Source organism: Poromitra crassiceps, assembly GCF_964638095.1.
Source record: "Poromitra crassiceps genome assembly, chromosome: 15".
NCBI lineage: Eukaryota > Metazoa > Chordata > Actinopteri > Beryciformes > Melamphaidae > Poromitra > Poromitra crassiceps.
In genome coordinates this window covers 22,050,261-22,073,508 of record NC_139634.1, presented here as the reverse complement: position 1 = coordinate 22,073,508, position 23,248 = coordinate 22,050,261, and the positions used below count along the sequence as shown (strand labels likewise).

The following is a 23,248-nucleotide window of genomic DNA, read 5'->3' as shown; positions in this document are numbered from 1 at the left end:
GTTCATTTAGGGAAGAGAAGACAGATACAGCTATGATAACTACATCTGTGTCATTGGCCTTAATGATCACAGTTTTATACCTTTCCAAAACGGCATCTTTGGTATGTACAAAGAGTCTCGTGTCTGCCTCTTCATGTTGACATGGGGATACTCCTGAAAGGTCCCTTGCCTTGTTACAGACAGCATCCTCACCCTTTGTCACAATGATACTGCTAGCATTGTCCATGCCTTCAATTCTGTCTGCAAGGAACAGGAACAACTCTGTCTTGTTAATGTCATCCCTCAAGAAGCTTTTCCAGTTGTTTGGAGTTCTACTCGTTCTTTCAACCCTTCTCCTGACACCTTTCCCTCGCTTGGATCTTGTCTCACACTTAAGACTGTCTTTCTTGTAGAGGTCAAACACAACATCAACCCTCCTGTAGATGGCACAGTAAGACCCCAGCTTGGTACGAATCTCTTCACTAGCATAGTCATCAAACGTCTTTGATGTACGTGGAGGCAGTGCATTGATCAATGCTGAGCCATCAATGACTATGACTTCTGCCTTAGGTTCTGAGTCTGATGGAGGGACCTCTGCTTCCAGTATGTTGACCAGCTGAGACTTCTGACAGGAATGCAGCCTACCATTGTCACTCAGTGATGCTGGAGCAAACAGATTTTCATGTTGGAAGAATTCTTCCAGGTCACATTGTCTACTTTGACATGAAATGAAGAGCCTTGAAAAGAGCTGACAGTGCTCCTTCAATTATGACACCTTCTCCTTTGAAAGGTTGGGCAATGGACGATGCTTGAATAATGCAGTGTTATTCTTCTTGATGGGCTTATAGAGGGACTGTTAAGCAGAATTTGGGACACTAAGATACTGAGAAAAAAGGGTATTATTTATCATGCTCTGACGTTATGCTGAGTATCATTAGCGGAAACTGGACCCCATGCCGAGTCTCACGGCAGCGGTGTCACCAGCGTGCCCTGGTAGTGTGCTGACACCCACTCTATTCTAACATACGATACATTTACATTTAATGAATGATAACATAAGAAGATGAAGATGAAGATGAAAATGAATCACCAATACCACATCAAACTGTATTCCGAAAACCATAAAAATAGTCAAATATGTTTTAAAACATTTCAGAATTATTCTCATTGGCATTAATGTGCATCAAGCATGTATAAAATACCAAAATATGTCAAAGGATAAACCATTTAATTCCCAACCACATGTATTACATGCGTACGTTTTTATGGAATATTTTGGTGGCCATCTTGAAAAAACGGCCGCCATCTTGGATTTTCAAATGGCCAATCAGGTAGATTTGAAGAGTCACCTATATAGAATATGTGTGCCAATTTTCATGCTTGTATCATAATTTGAAATATTTGGGGTGATATTTGCAATTATCTGCTCTACTATAAGCCTGTGTGTGTGTGTGTAGGTTCTGCAGAATGTGGATGTGGTGGAGGCGTTGCGGATCATGGACTTAACTCGCCTGAAGATGCGGACGTTCAAAGTCACCTTCCACTTCGTGCCTCCCGACCGTTACTGTGACGACAAGCTGCTGACGCCGCAAAAGATCCTCCACTACATGGAAACCAAGTGTGTATAGATAACATATCTATGTGTTTGTCTATATTGAGCCCAAACACAGATGTTTGCATTTTTCATACCATGCACCCATTCTGGCATCAAAGTACGCTTGTACGATTTGTCAGTTAAAACTACGCAAAACGGCGTTGATGCCTGTAAACTCAATGTTGCACATGCAATATGTAAGCGTGTCCTGTGTTGTGAATCCTACTTCACCCTGTGGCGATAATGTGACCAATCCAATCGACGAAAGGAATGAGTCTAACCAATCAGAGGCAGAGGAAGGCGGGTCATGACTTTGCCTTCAACTCCTTGCTGTGGGCGTGTGAACCATGGTGTAAACTGTTGTTTTTTTCCGCCTCTCAAACATGGCTGCTGCGGTCTTCACAAATGTCCACAGCTTGTGGATAAAGGAGATGCACAGAGAAAAATATAGAATTATTTTGCTTACTGTCAGGGCAAGCCCACGGACACGTCTGTAAACAATGTTTCAAAACTATGCAGGCGAATGGAGCAACGCGTCCAGCTTGGCCAAACATCCCGATTCTGAGCGTCAGGTTAGCGAATGTGATAGTAACATAATTACCGTACATGCCCTCAAGTCAATTGAGTGTTATTATGTGACAAGCAAACTTTTTTCACCGTCGGGAGTAGGGATGTTCATCAATTATCGAAAATCGATAATTGATCGTTAAGGATTGGAATCGATCCTGTGGCATTTGGATCGATTTTTTAATTATTAAAAAAAAAAAAAAAAATTTTTTTTTTTTTTTTTTTTTTTTGACTAGGTTTGGGTGGAATTCGTTCCTCCTCGCCCCACTCCATTGCACAGCCGACTAACGTGAGGTGGAGCTTCATATAGTCTCTAGTTTTCTGGCTGGGCACGGGTCTTTGTGCCAACAAAACTGTTTTAAACATGGGAAATTCACCGGGGACAGCAGTGGCAGCACCGGGGACAGCAGTGTTGGAGAGGAGACACATTGAAATAAAGAGTTCATTGAGGAGAACACGTTGTCTTTCGTATTTTCTGCCATAGGCATTCATTTTGTTAAAAAAAAAAAAAAAAATATATTGAAAATTTTCTAAGTATTAATAAAATCGATAATCGATAATTGATCGTTAATTTTCACCAATTATCGATTTTGGAAAATTTTCAAAATGAACATCCCTAGTCGGGAGTTTGACGAGGCAATTACAACAATGCCACAGTCGGAGTGCAGACCTCTGCCAAGAGGGTGTAAAGTTATTGATTCATGACGCTGTTAAAGTAGGCTATCTGGTTGCAAATATAATGATAAATATCAAAGAAATCACATAAACTCAAGTATAGTGGACATCAGATCATGGCATACCATGTAAAAACTTTAATACTGTAACACAGGGGTGTCCAAACTTTTTTGAATGGGGGCCAGATTAGATAATGTGAAAATGCCGGGGGGCCAGGTGCTTCTCACATCATATCGGTTATGAATAAAATAAAATAAAAAATCACATACAAATGTACTCTAAAGATTTTGTTTACCATCTGAAAACATTAGTTCTGTGCATGTGCTGTTCCTACTTGGTGCTTGTACAAGCTGTATGATAGTGCTGTCATCGTTAGGTGAAGGGAAAAAATGCTAATTGGACTTGCTTGATTAACCAATTCTGTGTGGAGGAGGGCCACATAGTATATTTTGAGAGACAAGACGAGGGCCACTTAAAATCAGTCCGTGGGCTGCAATTGGCCCTGGGGCCGGACTTTGGACATGCCTGCTGTAACACTATGACCTGTCCTTGATCTAATTATAGTATTAAAATGACGTGATGGCTGTGCATGATCAATATAAGTGGTATCAGCATAGCAAGCATTCATTGTTTAAATACATTGTTGGTCAGTGCTCAAAAGCAGGGCTTGGTCAAGTGAAAGAGGATCCTTGAATTCAACTACAAGGCATTTAAGCAACCTGAATTCATGCAAAAGAGTGAAAGTGGGTGTTTAGAATAGGCATTGACATTGTCAAAAGAAATATATGTGTGTGTGTGTGTGTGTGTGTGTGTGTGTGTGTGTGTGTGTGTGTGTATATATGTCTATGTATGTATGTACCGTAAATTCCGGACTATAAGCCGCGGCTTTTTTCCCGTTTTTTGGCCTTTTTTGCCCCCTGCGGCTTATATAACGGTGCGTCTTATCTATGGATTTTTTCCAAAAAAAAAAAAAAATCTCTCTTTTTTAGCACTCTTTCTAACTATAAATCCACTTCTGTTTTAATTTCCTCTCTTGCCCTCTTTTAACAACATAACATAACATAACATAACACAACACAGGTAAGCAGAAAGAAAAAGACAAGCAATCACGCCATGAATGAGGAAATGACTCACCTGCTGGAGGCTGGAGATACACCGCTTGGGCTAAACTTTTACTCCGTGAAACACTATCGATTAAGTCCGACATCGCTCAGAGGTTTTGAGCAGCTTGAAAACAAGTTTGAAAACGTGCAGAAGTCCATCCACTCACTCACTAAAGAAAATAATGCAACCGTGAAGAGTTTCACTCGTGTCCAGCCATCTGGCCGAGTTAGAGCCGAAGTCCCGAACACAGTGAGAAAACCTCCCGAAGGTGCTGCTGCAGCGGGGTGCATATTGTCCGGCCAGCCGACCGAGAGGCATGCGAGCCGGGCACTATTAAACAGTTGGGGTGTGTGAGGTGGCTGGCTGTGGAGGTGGCGGTTTCTCCTCCTCCTCCTTTCTTCTTTCTTTCCGGCCTGCCACCGAGGGCCATCTTCATCTGCCTACTCCGCTGGCCCGACCGTCAACTCATCCTCCAGGCTGCGGGGAAGAAGCCCCTCACCTGGGAGGGTACGCGCTTTTTCGTCCCGGCAGGACCTCCGCGTTGGTGCAACAGAAACGCGCAACATACAACAGCAGCATCGAGTCAATGGATATCGCTTTGGCGTACTGTACCCAGTGAGACTCGTCATAACCATTGATGGACAGCGGCGGAACAAGAGCTCAAAGTGAAACTGCCGAATATCTTTTGAGTTGGACTGGTCAATAGTACTGTGGGTAACTAAAATAAAAAAATAAAAAACGGAATTCTCTCTTCTTTAGCACTCTTTCTAACTATAAATCCACTTCTGTTTTAATTTCCTCTCTTGCCCTCTTTTCACCACACCGCGGACACTGTGTGCACTGTAAAAAAAACAAAAAATACCACAATGTGTGATTTTGTCTGGGGATTAGTGACCTGACTTTTGTTTTGTTGAAATGTTAATAAATGGGAGCTTCCCCAAACAGCCATCCATTCCCGACAATCCCCTCTGTGCACGAAGCCTTACATATGGTAATTAAACATCAAAACACCCGCGGCTTATAGTCCGGTGCGGCTTATAGAAGAAAAAAATAGTCACCTTTGAAGGTGCGGCTTATAGACCGGTGCGTCTTATAGTCCGGAATTTACGGTATATATAAATATATATGTACCGTAAATTCCGCACTATAAGCCGCACCGGAGTATAAGCCGCACCTGCAAAGTTGACTGTTTTTTACATATATAAGCCGCACCGGACTATAAGCTGCGGGTGTTTTAATGTTTTTTTTTTTTGTGTTTTAATGTTTAATTACCATATGTAAGGGTTCATGCACAGAGGGGATTGTCGGGAAAGAGATGGCTGTTTGAGGAAGCTCCCATTTATTAACATTTCAACAAAACAACATAACACAACACCACCTGTGTTTCTTTTTTACAGTGCACACAGTGTCATACAGTGTCATACAGTGTGGTGAAAAGAGGGCAAGAGAGGAAATTAAAACAGAAGTGGATTTATAGTTAGAAAGAGTGCTAAAGAAGAGAGAATTCCGTTTTTTTTTTTTTTTTTTGCTGAAAAAATCCATAGATAAGCCGCAGGGGCCAAAAAAGGCCAAAAAACGGGAAAAAAGCCACGGCTTATAGTCCGGAATTTACGGTATATATAAAAAAAGAAAAAAATATATACTGTATATCGGACGCCGTCGCTGCAGCACCGCGCCATATGATGCGGTGTGCCGCCGCGGCGCCGGTGTGTGGTACTCAAGGTTGGCAGGTCTGCTTTTCTGAAAATCGCGATTTAAAAGAAATCACATTTATGGTTCAAAAGTCATAAAGGTGATACTCATTACTACATTTGTGAAGATTATCTTGCTGAATACGAAGTTCGCTGTTTCATAAACTTTTGTTAACCACCAGCCTTATTTCAGGCATTTAACCAAAATCGCCATACAAAAATCCCATTGACTTTGAGACAAAGGAACCATGAAGGGCAGGGACTTATGGGTTGGCCTACAAAAATCACGTCATCCCTGCGGTACTCCATAACCCCAGAATCCATTATGAATCGCAGTACGAACTAGTCATGACTAACCTCACCGCGGTCCTCCTCCTCACCACCTCTCCTCGTGTCTCCTCCCAGATTTTTCCATCTCTTCCTGGTAGCCATTCACAAACGTAGAACCAAGCTGGCCTCCATCGCCGTGGATACGAGGAAGGCCACAATCAGAGACAAGGACCACGATGGAGAGGGATCAGCTGGAGCGGTGAGTGTTTCAGTTTGTCGTCGTTTGGCAAATGTGGGTTTTGGAATGCAGATACCTCCAGTATTTTTGCATTGAAGCAGCCAATAGCTGATAGTTCATGCAGATATTCAGTATATCTTTAAATTTGACGGTTTTCCATGCCATATATATATATATATATATATATATATATATATATATATATATATATATATATATATACATATATATATATATATATATATATATATTTTCTTTAACCTTTATTTACCCAGGCAAGCAAGTAACAATTTCTTATATACAAAAGCATATATATATATATATATACAGTATGTATGTGTGTGTATATATATATATATATATATATATTTTTTTTAACTTTATTTACCCAGGCAAGCAAGAACAATTTCTTATATACAAAAGCATATATATATATATATATATATACAGTATATATATACTGTATATATGTGTGCTTTAAAGTCCTTGGGAAATTCCAGAAAATGATGTCATAGCTTTAGAAGCTTCGGGGGGTGGGGGGTGCTTGAGAAAGAAAATAATCTCTGTTCTGTGATAAACCATGACAAAATAGACAGGTTAACATGATAATTTACTATTTTAGGCCTTTGGCACATTGTAGCTGCTGGTGTTTTTATTTTATTAGCTGTGATGACCTGTGACCTGTGTGCTGCAGGGACGACATTTGAAATGTAGCCCTTTGGCTAACACTGGCACATTTACCTTAAAAAATATAAATATAAAATAGTCCATATAACCCATCCGAATCAATGAAATCCAGCTCTCTGGGTGACATTAAATGCCTTTGTTGTCCTCAGTTAATTACCTCAAATGAAATCATTGCTATGATCAATTTAAGGAAAAAGCTAAAATGTGGCACAAGGAAGCTCAGCAGGCCAAAAGTGAACCAGAAAAGATAAAAAAAAACAAGCTTCTTGCATACTTAGAGACAGAATTTTTATTACGAAGTAAAGTACATGTCTACTGCAATAGTTAAACAAACAATGTACATCTTCAAGAATAGACAGGCCCAAAACGCAACGCGTTTCAACCTCTGGTCTTCATCAGGCTGTAGGGCTGAATGTGGCCTTCCGCAACTGTATAAAAGGCATACGTGGCAAAGGTGAGTTGACGACTTGACGTGGCACACGGAAGCAGAGTGTGATGCAACAATTACGTCAAAAATAGAGTTATACATAATAGAAGCAGGATCATCCAGACATAGAAAAGGCACACTGTAGAAATACAACAATACTACTATAAACAAGTGAAAACTGGAAATGCGATCAAAATGTTTGTGGGGGGGGGAAAGGAGAGAACTGACACATATACATGACAGATCAAAGTCCTCATTGAGTCCGTTTGGTGCGGCTGTGTTGAGCGCATGAAACCATGCGCCTCGCACTGTAGGAGCGCTCTATCAAAATCCCCGCCTCTCGGGTGTGGTTTGATTAAAGGAAAATTCTGTTTTTTTACACCCGGACCTTATTTCCATATGATGTTTTACTCACCCAGATAACTTTGGTTTCATTCTGATCGCCATAGAAGATGTTCAGGTCCGAGTCGAGTCCGAACTGGCCAAAACGGGCGAAAATGGGACATACGTAGTACACACTGTAAATAACGTATTTTCTGCATATCATATCATATCCTCATAATATCTCATCCATAAATGAATGTGAATCCAACTCTGGCGGAGGCCAACCCCCACCGGGAATGAGTCCGACTTACTGCCAAGAACCCGGATACAGCTCTTTGGGCGTACAGAGATTGGATGACCCTGAGTAGTGACCCTTACCCCGTACTCCCGCAGCACCTCCCACAGTATCTTCCGGGGAACCCGGTCATAAGCCTTGTTCTAGCCGAGGCAGCTGTCCTTGGGACCTGTCAGTACCTTCCAACTGCCTCCGAGTCCCCTGGGATAACAGCCACCCAGTGGTAATTAAAAGAAAAAAAGGGAGATTTTGAGTGCTAGAAACTAGCAAACATAACGCTTGCCCTTGCACTGAGTGTAAGATATGGGCCAGCATGTTTACATGTTGCGAAAGCTTGTCAGGTGTAGCAACAGTAACCAAGGGGGTGGGACTTAGTAAAGGGTGAATTTCGTTTATTTATTTCATTTGTCCTGATTGTGTTTTGCTGCCTGTTGTCATGCTTATGGAATGTCAGTGTTGTGGTTAGGGCTGTGTTGCTCTTCAGTTTTGATTTTTTTTTAACCTTTTTACCCCTACTGTACTTTTTGACTCATCAGTTAGACGATGGGGAGGCAGAAGTGGAGAGAGACATTGTCGACGACCAGGGGAACGAAGGAGATGCTGATGCCTCCGACGCCAAACGAAGAGAGAAACAGGAAGAGGAGGTATGAAGATACGCACGTGTGTGTGTGTGTACATATACACACACATACTGTGTACCGTAAATTCCGGACTATAAGACGCACCGGTGTATAAGCCGCGGGACCAAAATTTACTATTTTTTTCTTCTATAAGCCGCACCGGACTATAAGCCGCGGGTGTTTTGATGTTTAATTACCATATGAAAGGGTTCGTGCACAGAGAGGAATGTCGGGAAAGAGATCGCTGTTTGGGGAAGCTCCCATTTATTAACATTTCAACAAAACAAAACAAAAGTCAGGTCACTAATCCCCAGACAAAATCACACAACAATAGGCTACCGTATATGTGCAGCAAACCTGTAACCAGAGAAGTCAAGTCACTAATCCTCGTCTTCCTCTTCTTCCTGCGTACTGAAACCACCAAAGTCCTCATCTTCAGTGTCGGAAACGAACAGGTTCAGGGTGGCTTCGTCAACCACTCTCCTCTCTCCTTCATTGTCACTCAAAACCAACGAACTCCTCTTCATCTATAGCTGTGTTTCCATTACAGTTTTTCGCAAAAGAATTGCGATATTTCTACAACTTCGACAATGTACAATTGCGACTTGTAGGCGTTTCCATTGAAGTTGCGTTTGAGTGATTCCCCGTTGCAGCAGCTGCCACAGTGATTACGCACGGGGATCTGCCCCATATCCCGTCCCCTGCATGCTCAAATCCAACCAATGGTCAATGGAAATCCCAACATGAAGTTACAATGCATATAAACAAGCCTGATTATCAATTCAAAAGAAAATGAGTCGCAAAATGTTGCTGGCTGCGTGAATGCAGTCAGCGCGACAGGCAGAGGAAAAAAGGTAGCCTAATAGCCTACAACTGGTCCGATTTAGAGATGGAGGGGGGAAAAGGCTGATTTGGTTCTATAATTGCACCTGAAACGTGTGCAATGTATTAGCCTACTCACAGTCACTGTATTCACTTCAGACAGCACCACCGCACCAGTGTGTGCTTTTCATCCTCTCATCTCGCCGCTGTGCCAAATGCGCGCACACAGGCAGCCTGCTGTCACCATGGACCGATTTCTGCCATTAAACATTATCTAATTTGCCCGGCTACGCTTTTGCACAACACTCGTCTTTCTGCTAGGTAGCGTTGCTTCAAAGTTTTCCACTTGCTGCGGAGGTTTTGACACGGCTATCGAACCTTACTTACCAAACTTATTTTCCGCTCCTTTTCCAAGGGATAATATGGGTCACATGACGTGCAAATGCAAAAAATGTGTTTCCATTACACTTTTGCGATAAACTGCTATATCGACACGTCTGAAAAACCACCTCATGATCATCTACTGCTCGTTCTCATGCTGTCGAGAACGAGCAAAGCTTTTTTTTGGTGAAAGAATCCTCCAGGGCGCTTCTTGTTAACAGTCCGAGTGAGTGGCAGGTCGAACGTCAAAGGCACTTCATCCATATTTATGATCTGCTCCGGTTCGATGGAATATTCCTTGATCTTCCTTTGTGTGAATTCGCCGAAGTTTGTGATTTTCTCCTGGTAGTCGGGGGAGGGAGTTGATGGGCTTGTGGCCGTTTGCTTACCGTAATTACCATATGTAAGTGGTCACGCACAGAGGGGATTGTCGGGAAAGAGATGGCTGTTTGAGGAAGCTCCCATTTACCGTATTACCGTAACATTTCAACAAAACAACATAACACAACACCACCGTTGTTTATTTTTACAGTGCACACAGTGTCCGCGGTGTGGTGAAAAGAGGGCAAGAGAGGAAATTAAAACAGAAGTGGATTTATAGTTAGAAAGAGTGCTAAAAAAGAGAGATTTTTTTTTTTTTTTTTTTTTTTTTCTGAAAAAATCCATAGATAAGACGCACCGTTATATAAGCCGCAGGGGCCAAAAAACGGGAAAAAAGCCGCGGCTTATAGTCCGGAATTTACGGTATATATATATATATATATATATATATATATATATATATATATATATATATATATGTGTGTGTACATATGTACATATATACTATGTATGTCTGTATGTACATTACATTACATTACGTCATTTGTGGTGATGTCAAAAGTGATGTCATAAGGACACACACACACACACACACATACACACACGGATGCATTGTGACAAGACTGATCAGTGACATCACACACACACACAAGGAGGCATTGTGACAAGATGTCATAGGGGGACACACACAAACTGATGATAGCATCAGTGATATCATGATGAAGCACACACACACAAGGAGGCATTGTGACATCACTGATGCAATAATATTTAGTGAGCAACACACACAAGGAGGCTTTTTTTTTTACTGTATTTATTTTAAAGTTCAACACAAAGATCAACTGTCCACAGACAGGACTGAATATGTACATCTCAAAGAAAAACAATAAATGCAGAACAGACTTGTGGATCCATTTAAGATGAAGATTTTCTTACCCACACAAAAGTACATGTAGACACACACACACACACACACACACACACAGAATCCCGTTAATCTTTAGTTTTAGTCAATATGAGAGCTAATGATTAGCCAATGCATGTGGAATAGATTTAGAGTAGAAGCTATATTGCTAAAAAAAAAGCTTTAACACTTTACAATGAGGTACGCAGGAGGCAAGGCTTATTTGTATAGCACATTTGTATACACAGAGGCAAGTCAAAGTGCTTTAGCATGACATAAAACTGGTAAAAAAAAAAGGAAAAGGAAAGAGCATAGTGTTACAAGGTGTGTGTGTGTGTGTATATATATATATATATCATCATCACATTATTTGTCAGACACAAGGTCCAATAAAAAAACACAATACATATAAAACAGGTAAACAACACAATAAGAGCAACTCAACAATTCTACAATAAGGCACTATACCAGTGTGTTTCCAGATGGAAGACATGTATCTAGTGTCATTGGGTTGAGACACCAACATAATCAGCATATTCTGAGACATATTCAGACAACAGCAGGGCATGAAAGGTGCCAACTTCTGCTCCACAAAACATTTCACTGGCGCTGCAACACCTTGGCTTCCTAAGAAGGATCCTCAGGCAGTCATTATAAGCAACCTGGAGCTTTTGGATGCTAGCCTGCTTAAACTTGACCCACAGGGGGGCAGTATAAAGAGGAGTACAGTAGGCTCTAAACATGTTTACCTTTACATCATCTGAGCAAAAATAAAACTTCTTCCTCAGCATGTTAGCTTGAGCATACAGTACACGCCTCTGTCTGTACATGTCATCATCATCACTCATTTGATCAGTTATATGACCCAAATATTTAGTTCTACAGCAAACTGCCAGCACCTGCCCAGACAGATAAAAAGAAGGAAAGGAAAGATCCTTATCACCTCTTGTTCTGCAGATCATAGTGACACTCTTTTTAGCATTGTATTTCACATCAAAACGACCTCCATAGTAGGGATGGGCATCGAATTTCGAATTTTCGAATAATCGTTGTTATTATCAAGGTCGACTTTTATTATTGAAATTCGAAATTCGAAAAAAAAAAAAAAAAAAAAATTTTTTTTTTTTTGAGTGAAATGTTGCATTGTCTCCCCTGATTCTAAGTATAGTCAAATCGCTATAAGCATTTTAAGCAAGGTTTATGGAAAAATGAATGGCGGATGAAATCCCATGAAGAGGGAGAGGGGGTGACTTTGGCACCCCTTTGACACTCAGACCTGAGCCTACTAAATATTTAATGAACCACAACCACTCATGATTGTCAAAACTGTTTTTTATTTTCGAAAATGTCAATGTAAAAAAAAAAAAAAATGTAAAAAAAAAAAAAAAAAAAAAAAAAATTTTTTTTTTTACATTTTTTTTTTTTTTTTTCGAAATTCGAATTAAATTCGAATTTGGCCAGCGAATTTCGAATAGTGTTTTTGCTAGAAATGCCCATCCCTACTCCATAGCCAGAAGAGATATTCAGCAACTGTTGGGAACCACTACTACTTGTCCTATAGGTGAAAAAGGGGTAAAAAGATTGGGAGTTCCACGAGGATGGTCTGAGGAATCCATGAGTCCGCATTGGTGACATCGATTAAGGAGGGTAGGGGTCGGAGGTGATGATGAGACCAGGGGAAGGGGGGAGGAGGACGTCCCCCCCTTCCCCTGGGCAGGCAGGTGAAGGAGTAGTGGGTAGGTGGGCAGGTGAAGGAGTAGTGGGTAGGTGGGCCGGAGTGACGACAGGTGACCAGGATGATGAGGATAGGGGTTGGTGGTGATGATGAGCCCGGGGTGTCAGACAGGCGAAGGAGTAGTGGGTAGATGGCCTAGAGTAACGACAGGTAGCTGGGACGATGACGACCGGACCTAGGGCTGCAGCCCAAAAATGCCAATCAAGGGACAAGGCTGTAGGTGTATTGCCAGTACATTAGGAATTATATTAAAATAACTGGACGAAAAATGGTTTAAGCCTGGACAGGGAGAAAACATATGGGTCAAATGACAATGTGGATTCAAACATCTGTCACATTTATCCTCATCATCTGGGAAGATTTCAGACAGTCTTGATTTAGAAAAATTGACCCTGTGTATGACCTTAAACTGAATTGAAGTACAAGGCGAGCACAGGATGAGACAGAGCCTAGTCCGCTTATAACATTGTCCCACCACTCCTCACTGAGGTGAAGTCCCAGCCTCCACGTGACCTCTATGTGCTATCCTGTGATGTCACATTGAAGGCTGGGTTTACCCAGGCTATGAAGTCCCAGCTCTCCCTCCCAGGCAGCCCTCGTTTTGGAACTGGACCGATCGGAGAGATCCAGAATGCGATCATAGATCTTTGAGACCAGCCCTCTCTGTAAAGACTTTAAGGTAAACAAGCCATCCCATGTTTGTAGAGGAGGCAAAGAAAGAATGTTTGGAAAACATCTTGAAACAAAATGTCTAACTTGGAAATGCTTATAGTGGTGGTGTGAGGGCAGTCCATAACGTGACGATAGATCAGTAAAACTACTAAAGATGCCATGTGAATACAAATCAGAGAAACAATGTATGCCTTTCCTATGCCAAACTAAAAAGGCAGAGTCCACGAGAGAGGGAGGAAACAGGTGGTTGCTATAGAGAGGCAAAGTGACCGCCTACTTCCTGCTTCAGCACTGTACCAGAGATTTTCATCCGCCATTTATTTTCCCTTACACATTTCGTAAAATGCGTATAAAAATAGTTTTACTGGTTCAAACCAAACGGTACAGATATATTTAGAAACAGGAGAGATCGCATAACATTTCACTTGGACCAAAACGTTAAAAGTTAAAATCGGGTTTAAAGAAAATATTTTTTCAATGTTTTTTTAAGTTTTGGTCCGAGTGAAATGTTCTATGGTCTCTCCCGATTATAGCGTTAGCTGAACCGTTTGGTTCGACGAAGTACAACTATTTTATAAGCATTTTACGAAATGTCTATGGGAAAATGAATGGCGGATGAAAATCTCTGGTACAGTGCTGAAGCAGGAAGTGACGTTCCACTTTGCCTCTCTATGTAATGGACCTAATGGAGATGCAGCTACAAAATTGTAATGTCTCCTAAATTGATACCAAACCTTTAAAGTATTAAGTACTGTACAACAGGATTTTCGACATACATTGAGATCCTAGTTGGAAGAGAAGGGTATATAAGAGCAGATATAGAAGAGGAAGAGCAGGACCGGGCTTCAAAATTGCACCAAGCCAGGTGAGGAAAATCAACCCAACAACGTAATTTATGAATATGTGTAGCCCAGTAGTAGATTTTAAAGTTCGGTAGGGCGAGACCACCACTGAGCTTACACCTTTAGAGTAATGATTTACAGACCCTTGGAGACCCCGCACCCCAAATAAAAGTACTGATTCTGTCTAAAGAGTAAAAAAAAAAGAATTTGTAAAAAATAAAGGAATTGATTCAAACAGATACAGAAATGTAGGCAGAACATTCATTTTAACAACATTGATTTGACCAATAAGAGAAAGAGGCAGATTATTCCATCTCTGAAAGTCAGATTTCACTTTGGCTATAAGCGGGGTAAAGTTGGCAGATAAAAGACCTGGGAATGTACGTGTCACATTGATACCAAGATACTTACATCCAGAAGGAGAAATGTTAAAGGGCAAGTCATCTGGTTAGAGTTGAAACTGGCTGCATTAATGAGGAAACATTCACTCTTCTGAACACAAGGAGGCATTGTGACATCACTGATGCAATAACATTTAGTGAGCAACAAACACACATTCACACCCGCGCGCCCCAATAGGGCAGGCGAGGCCGAGCTACGGGCTTTCAGCCTAGGCACGCGAGATGCCTAGTGTGTGTGTGTGTGTGTGTGTGTGTGTGAGTGTGTGTGTTTGTGTGTGTGTGTGTAACCCAAACATTTGAAGTTGTCACATTATATGCTTCCTTTATGTTATGCCTCAAACTTTCAAACCGATTGAAACAGATTTCAAAATGATTGATGATGGCGTGTGTGTGCGTGTGTCTGTACATTTTTGGGACAGTTTTGCACCGTCTAGCCTGCTGCTGTTGACCCTCATTTCACTGGACCCGGCGGTTGCCAGTCGTCAGGCGTTGGCTGTTCTTTTCACACAATCACACTACACAACTGTTGTCTTGTAATCTGGCGTTTTTAGGTCATTGTGGTTTTCACACTACGTAACGTTACATTAGCAAGCTTACCTCGTTGGCTTGATGTTGACAGAATTTGCAAAACAGCTTATCGAGTCATAAAAGTCATTAGGTTACTGCTCTGCACTCGCTTTTTTGACGACGGTTAAGAGGGAGCAGCTGGATGCTTCAATGTTGTTGTGGTTTTGTGAAGTAGCATGGAAGCTACGGCTTGTAAACATGCTGGAGCGACCCCTGGTAATGTTTCCTCTCCACAAAACGTTCCATTCAGTGAACGTGGATTTCTATGGCTCTTGTGTTGTTTTGGTGTGTCTTCTTCTGTGGCGTTCATGGAGTTCAAACGGCATTGGGGTGCTTTACCACCACCTTCTGGATTTGACGTATTCGTTGTGTCGCTTCACGCACTGAACCGTGACGCCCATACCATGAAGTCACGGGACGAATACACGTACCGTGACAGCCCTACCACTGATGCTTTTAAAGCAACCTTTAGGCTTTGACAGTAGCAGGGCACAAATGCCACGGTGGCCGTGGCATTTACAGTGATTTACAGTGATTTTCGGGGCATCACGGCCAGAGCGAGCGGTAACGACGCGGTCGCCGTGAAACTCCTGCTCCGGTCCTTATTGTGTGTTCTCTGTCTGTGTTTCTCTCTCTCCCGTTCTGCAGGTGGACTATGAGAGCGAGGAGGACGGCGACAAGGGGGAGGAGAGAGAGGATCAGGGAGAGGAGGAGGAAGAGGCGGAGGAGGGGAAGGAGGGGAAGGAGGAGAGCAGCTTGGAGGCCCAGCCCAAGCCTGCGGGGGCCAGAGAGAAGGGCAGGAGGAGAGGAGGAGATGAAGAATCCCTGAGAGTCAATGCCGTTCTGCAGGCGTACCAGGAGATAGAGAGCTACTCCTACGACGTCCAGCAAGGCCTCTGGTGTCAGGTCGGTTCAAACTTTGTAGACAATAAGATTCACAATGTTTCTCTCTTTTTAAAACTAGAGTGTGTAACTTTTACATATAAATGAATGTACGTACATTGAATGGCAAACGAGTTCCCACAATGTTGATTAAGCCTATCGCCGCCAGATAACTGTCTATTCACAGTAGACTGGAGACTTTAAATCTCCCCGTGCTGGCCTGGAGCATGCGCACCAGAGACTTCTGCAACTGAATAGTGGCTAGTGAGGCTAGCATCCAACTCATCGCTGTCAGACTCCATGTTTGTTTTTATGCCTCCGCCGGCGATAGCCAGGCCGGAGGCATTATGGATCCGGGTTGTCCGTCCGTACGTACGTCCGTCCGTACGATGTTTGTTAACGCGATATCTGAGGAACGCCTGGACGGAATTTCATCAAATTTGCCTCAAACATCGACTTAGACTCGAGGATGAACTGATTAGATTTTGGTTGTCAAAGGTCAAGGTCACTGTGACCTCTCGAACGCCATTTTCAAGCTTGTTAACGCGATATCTCAGGAATGCCTTGACGAAATTTAATCAAACTTGTCTCAAACATCGACTTTGACTCAAGGATGAACTGATTACATTTTGGTGGTCAAAAGTCAAAGGTCAAGGTCACTGTGACCTCTCAAACGCCATTTTCCAGCTTGTTAACGCGATATCTCATGAATACCTTGACGGAATTTCATCAAATTTGCCTCAAACATCTACTTAGACTCAAGGATGAACTGATTACATTTTGCTGGTCAAAGGTCAAGGTCACTGTGACCTCTCAAACGCCATTTTCCAGCTTGTTAACGCGATATCTCACGAATGCCTTGACGGAATTTCATCAAATTTGCCTTAGACTCAAGGATGATCTGATTAGATTTTGGTGGTCAAAGGTCAAGGTGAGCTCTCGAACGCCATTTTCAAGCTTGTTAACGCGATATCTCAGGAATGCCTTGACGGAATTTAATCAAACTTGTCTCAAACATCGACTTGGACTCAAGGATGAACTGATTACATTTTGGTGCTCAAAGGTCAAGGTCACTGTGACCTCTCACACACCCAATTTCCAAGCTCTGTAACGCAACATCACAGGAGCGCCTTGACGGAATTTCTTCCAATTTGCCTCAAATGGCGATTTGGACTCCAGAATGAACTAATGGCGGAGGCATAAGTCCGCGTTGCGGTCGTTCTAGTTTGTTTTTCTGACGCACCCACTTTTCAACGGTCCAATCAAACTCCTCAAAACTTTATGTACCGCCTCTAGCCTGTTCTCCAATCAAATTCCTCCCAGTCTATGGTTCCATGGCTCTGATCCCGGCACCTACAGTCAACGGTCTATTCTGTTTCACTCAGAAATACATCACAATAAGGAAGTTAAATACTCTCAAAATGCTGTTTCAGCTGGACTTTAAAGGATGGGTTTTCCGTGGGGAATATGAATATATATTAAATCTCACGCCCCTAAGGTTTTCGAATCCGTTGAATTTTTTTTAATTGGTGGTTTACTCACAGAGATATCAACCGAAATCCACTCTGTGTGGTGGGGGGGAGGTGCGGGTGCGGGGACTCGAAATACTACATTTCCCACAATGCACTGGGCTCGCGTGGCCTTCGTTTTCATGCCCACCCCTCAGGCATTTGGCTGATATCAAACTCCAGTAGGTGGCGGTAATGCACATATATGTTTGCCAACCGCCATAAAACTCAAAGAAGAAGAAGAAGAAGGCTTCGACAATAAAAGATACAAAGAAGAAGAAATAAATCGAAAATAAAATTGCCTCCAAATTGCACCAAATGTAAACGGTAGTATGTATGTCGGGAGATGTCTTCATAAAAAAAAATTCATGCATTTTAAGGCATTTTCGTAGGAGTTACGCGCATCTGATGTTGTAACTATTTTCTGTAAAAATGTGTAAAAACGGGTACATTGCTCAGCGTTGATTTCCTTACTTCAACCCACCTACTACTAGATGTAAAATTTGACGATCTTTCCAATGCCGCCAGTCCCGTGTCTATTAGTGCTTCCGTTCCCGAGATATGGTCTCTTTGCAAGGAACTATGGGAAGCTAATATTAGCTACAGCAGGCTAGGCGGTTGAAAAAGATGGCTGCCTTTTTGTTTTTGTCAAGGCCTCTGAAGGGGCGTGGAGGACGTCTAGAGGCGGGACCATGGCCAACAACAGTTGTAGTTCATAGGTGCACGACTTCCGCAAGGCGGGGGGTGTCGCTCTGACGCGTTTTGCGTCAGAGCGACATGGAAATAATGTGATAGATGCTTGATAGGCATGGCAGTGAATATCCAATTTCAAAAATTTCAACGGATTCGAAAACCTTAGGGGCATGAGATTTAATATATATTCATATTCCCCACGGAAAACACATCCTTTAAGGTTAGGGTCAGCACTCCAGCTTTAAAATGTCTTCTCACCCATCCTCTCCATTCCTTCATTCACTCATGCCTCGTTCCGTCTCTGGTCTCCGTGTCGACAGGTGGACCTGGTCCTGCCGCTGAGCAAGGTGCACTTCGACCTGACCTCCATTTTGTCGGTGGTGGCCCATAACGCCATCATCATGGAAACCAAGGGCCTCACCCGCTGCCTGCTGAGCGAAACTACCACGAAGACGGGACAGAAACAGACGATCCTCAACACGGAGGGGATCAACATGCATGAAATGTTCAAGCACAGTGATGTACGTCAGCACAAAGAGTACATGTTTGTTTTGGCTCTATACTGGTAGCATTTTGAATCACAATCACTTTTATTCACCAAATGTATCACGGAGACACACAGGAACTTGTCTTGGCATATCAGCATGACAAACTTGACAAGGTAAAAACACAAACTTAGAAGACAAAATCAGACATACTCAAGACATGAGAACAGCAGACAGTGGTGAGAATGTTCAAATTGACAAAAGATATGCAGCTCCTAAATATAAGAATGTGTGTCAGGTCTAAAAGGTCCCGCAAGTAATAAAAGCAGCAAAATGCAAGGGTTAAAAATAAAACCGACTGAACACTGAATATGATAAAAGTGCAATGGTTTTACGTTTCAAGTACAGACAGTGCTAATATGAGGGGCATTTCCTGTGTTAGGCCAACTAGAGTTGCCGTGCAGCGAAACACAAACATTATCATGCACTTGATAGCTTTATCTGCATTACCAGAACCTTGCGCTGACTCCACTTGACTCTGAAGACTTGGAGGCGCTATGGAGTACATCATTGATAATGGATGAGTATAGGGTCTGACTCATCAATCTAGCTTTGAATCTTGCAGATCAGCATGTAGTAGGGGTGTCACAATATATCGTCCCACGAAATTTCGCGATAGTAAAACGTCACGATATGTATCGTTGAGATGAAATATCATATCGCAAAAAAAAAAAAAAAACTTTTTTTTTTTTTTTTCAAAAAATAGACTAAGAAACGTCTTTGTTTGTTGAAGTTCAATGTGTGGAAAGTAGTTCAGTTGAACAAGTCTCTGAAGAGACACATGAGAAGTTATACAGGAGAGAAACCATTCAATTGAGTTTCTGGCAAAACTGTTTACTTGACAGGAAAAACTGAAGATGCAAGTCTTGTTGTTTGAGTTTGAAGAAAAACTGAAGATGCATAATGAGAATTTATACTGCTGAGAAACCTTTTAGTTCAAAGTAAATCTAAGTGACGGTGTAACTCATTCTATTTCAAGATAAGCCTTATCTCCAATCTCATGTTTTTTCTAGTTGTTATTGTAATAACAATTTCCCACAACAGCATGTTTTGTATTTGTGCATTTCAAATAAAATACTACTTTTCCAGTCATATATTGTCATTATTCAAGTTTAAAAAAATATTGTTAAAATCGTATCGTATCGTATCGTTATCGTGAACCCAGTATCGTGATACGTATCGTATCGTGAACTGAGTGTATCGTGACACCCCTAGCATGTAGTATTCTTTTTTCACCCTGCCATTTTTGTCTCTTGAAGCATTAAGTAGTAGTAGTAGTAGTTAAAAAGAAAATGTGTCGGGAATCAAAATTCAAGTCAAATGTCTTTAATTAAAGGGGCATTAGCCATGAAGTAATTGATGTCAAAATCATCAGTATTGCAGTGAGGTCTATGCTCTGGTTAACTCCTCAGGCATCAATTTGTACTGTAGTAGAAATTATTCTGGAGTAGTCGAGAGGTCCCTCGTAGTTTAAGATATTTAATGAGTCTTTCAAGAGGAAGAATGGTACAGGCATGGCACTCATATGAGTTTTGGACATGGTTTAAATAGTCTTTGGCCTTTATCAGGTTACGCTGATGTAATTAACAGCAGAAGAACACATGTCAGTAATATATAATGTACCATACATGGGCATAGACAAGCTGTCTAGAAGTCACTGTCCTTGACTTACTGATACGAGAGGCCGCTTGGGTCAGAGGTCTGAGCTATAGATAGAACGGTTGTATTTCAACAGCGCTGACCCTTGACCTAAGCATGCTGTGTGTTTGGAAAACAGTAAATGTCAAACATGCTGTGTGTAGTTACTGTAATGTTCAAAAAGATGTGTATTTAGAATGGAGTTTAAAGTGAGGGTTTCAGGTTAAATTTTCATGACAATGATCAAATGAATGGGTCTGTGTTTGTTTCCAGATTCTGGACATCAACAGACTCTACTCTAATGAGGTCCATGCTATAGCCAACACCTACGGCATAGAAGCGGGTCTGAAGGTTATAGAGAAGGAGATCAAAGATGTCTTCGCTGTCTACGGTACACACACACACACACAGAGTTAAAGGATCATTTCTGTATTTTCCAACCCCGACCCTATTTTAATTTTCTTTTATTTAACTAACGTAAGCAGATTTTTTTTTAAATTGCTGCAGTATTGACCAAGATTGCAGCTGCTTTGCGCGCATGCCCCGCCTACCTCGGCACCCCGTGCGTGCACATACATCCACTAAACATGCTTATTTTTGCAACGGACACAGGTGCAGATTGTTATTGTAAAAGAAAGTGAGAAAATGCACCTGTGTATTACCTTGCAGTCGCGTGTTCACCCCTTTCTCTGCCCATTGCTCCTCTCTGCGTCTCCATGCCCCTGCTCCTCAGTTTGTATCAGTATAATGTTCCGGCTCAAATAAATATGGACGGCCATCAAATTCAAATGCCTTGTCCATATTCTTGAAATCGGCTAAATATTCAATATTCATAATATAATTTAGAAAATCTTTGAGCTACGCTGATTTACTGTAACAACACAACTCTCGCAAGACATATACACAATGTGTGTGTATACATATATATATATATATATATATATATATATATATATATATATATATATATATATATATATATATATAGTCATGGAATAATCTGAGCCTGTCAGTAGCAAAAACAAATTTGTTTAGTGCAGGAGGGGCATGCATGCAAAACGGCTGCCAGCTGATCTTGGTCAATCATGTACCAATTTCAAAAATGTCTGCTCAAATTAGTTATACAATACATTAAAAAATTCTGGAAAATAGAGTCCAGGTTGAAAAATACATAAATTCTCCTTTAAACCCCAGGCACCTGTTATTGGTATTGCACAACAATGATTTCAGAAAGCCTAAATGAGCTTCTCTGTTTTTCTCGGTCTGTCTCTAGGTATTGAGGTGGACCCCAGACATCTGTCACTACTAGCAGACTACATGTGTTTTGAGGGTGTGTATAAACCGCTGAACCGGCACGCCATCCAGTCCAACTCCTCTCCTCTGCAGCAGATGACTTTCGAGACCAGCTACAAATTCCTCAAACAGGCTGCTATGCTGGGTGAGGAAAGGCTGATAATGCTTCTGCCATGCTAATAATAAGCTAACTGTTACAAATAGACCTGGGTATCGCTACTCAATACCTTTAAGCAAACGAAATAACCCATTACCAACTAGTATCGAAACGTCCTAAGTCAAACGATAACTGCATTCGATCCTTTTTGTACACAGATCTAGAAAATCAATCCTATTTATGGTTTTGCTCTGATATAAGGGGGGGGGGGGGGGTCAGAAAGAAAAAAGTTAATTGGTGTGCAATGTTACTAGTCATATAAACAAAAATGGAAAATGTGTTGTACTGTAGGGCCGACTTGCTTTTATTTAGTTTTTAATGTCTGAAATATACAGTAGATACAAATGGGTTCGAATAATTCTAGGCGTTATAAAATATCTGGATTTTTGGTCAGTTTTTGGCTTTATCCAATGTTCAGATTTCTGTTCTGGAAAGGTATGCAAATGTGTGCATATTTAAGTAGATGATGTGTAATTTGTTTGACTCTGTTTTGGGCCAATCATTTTTTTTTTGTCTATACTCTGATGCAAGGGTCAGCTAAAAAAGGGCCTTTGTCTGCCGGACTACAATGGGAGTTTTGTTGTTCATGTCTATGTCCCTTTCCCTGTTCAGGTGCCCATGATCAGCTGGTGTCTCCCTCAGCCTGCCTGGTGGCGGGCAAGGTGGTCAAAGGAGGAACTGGACTATTTGAGCTCAAGCAACCACTGCAGTAGAATGGATACACATAGATTTGCACTCTGAAGAAAATACTGTTCCTGAATTAAAGTGAATGTAACTCGGCCCTGATGCCATAATTGATTTCATTACTGGGGTGGGGACCAGTTCAATCAGTCACTGTGTGATCCTGCAAAAAAAGCTACATAGCACAGGAGTTCACAGCATACACATGCTGCCACCCCCACAAGCTTGAAATCTAAATTGAATCTTGAATCTTGAATCTTGAATCTTGAATCTAAATTAGACAAATGACCTACAGGATGTTTTTTCTCTTTGTATTTAAAAATCCGTAAAGTTAAAAATTTATGGGGAAATTATATAATTTGTATTGTTTTAGTTTTTGTGTTTGACAAAGTTTTACCACCAATTAAACACTGGTTACCCCTTTGTACCAGGGGTGGCACCCTGCCCTAGGTTACTGTCCTCTCACCTACAGGATGTTATTTTCTTTGTATTTAAATATCCGGAAAGTTCAAAATGTATGGGGGAATTAAAATTTGTATTGTTTTACTTTTTGAGTTTGACAAAGTTTTACCACCAATTAAACGCTTGTTAAAGTGTCTCACTTACTTTGTCTTCATTTGATTGAATCTGTGTAAAGTTATGCATTGGGGAAACGAGATGCCAAGAAGAGAATCTAAGAGCTTTTATTTTGAAGGGATAGTGCGGATGCGGGGGTGAGTTATGCCGCTGCAGCAG

At 41.5% G+C, this 23,248-nt stretch overlaps 1 protein-coding gene across 1 annotated transcript in view; it reads left to right on the top strand.

Moving 5' to 3' along the window:
* Positions 1-23,078, top strand: part of polr1a (RNA polymerase I subunit A) — a 55,393-nt gene extending 32,315 nt beyond the window's left edge. The window contains exons 30-37 of the mRNA XM_083652360.1: positions 1,437-1,597; positions 6,016-6,139; positions 8,388-8,495; positions 15,765-16,022; positions 18,520-18,720; positions 20,656-20,773; positions 21,656-21,820; positions 22,445-23,078. Of these exons, the coding sequence (XP_083508486.1) occupies positions 1,437-1,597; positions 6,016-6,139; positions 8,388-8,495; positions 15,765-16,022; positions 18,520-18,720; positions 20,656-20,773; positions 21,656-21,820; positions 22,445-22,545 (1,236 nt within the window). The 3' untranslated portion in view covers positions 22,546-23,078. The remainder of the gene's footprint in view (positions 1-1,436; positions 1,598-6,015; positions 6,140-8,387; positions 8,496-15,764; positions 16,023-18,519; positions 18,721-20,655; positions 20,774-21,655; positions 21,821-22,444) is intronic.
* The last annotated feature ends 170 nt before the right edge of the window (positions 23,079-23,248 follow it).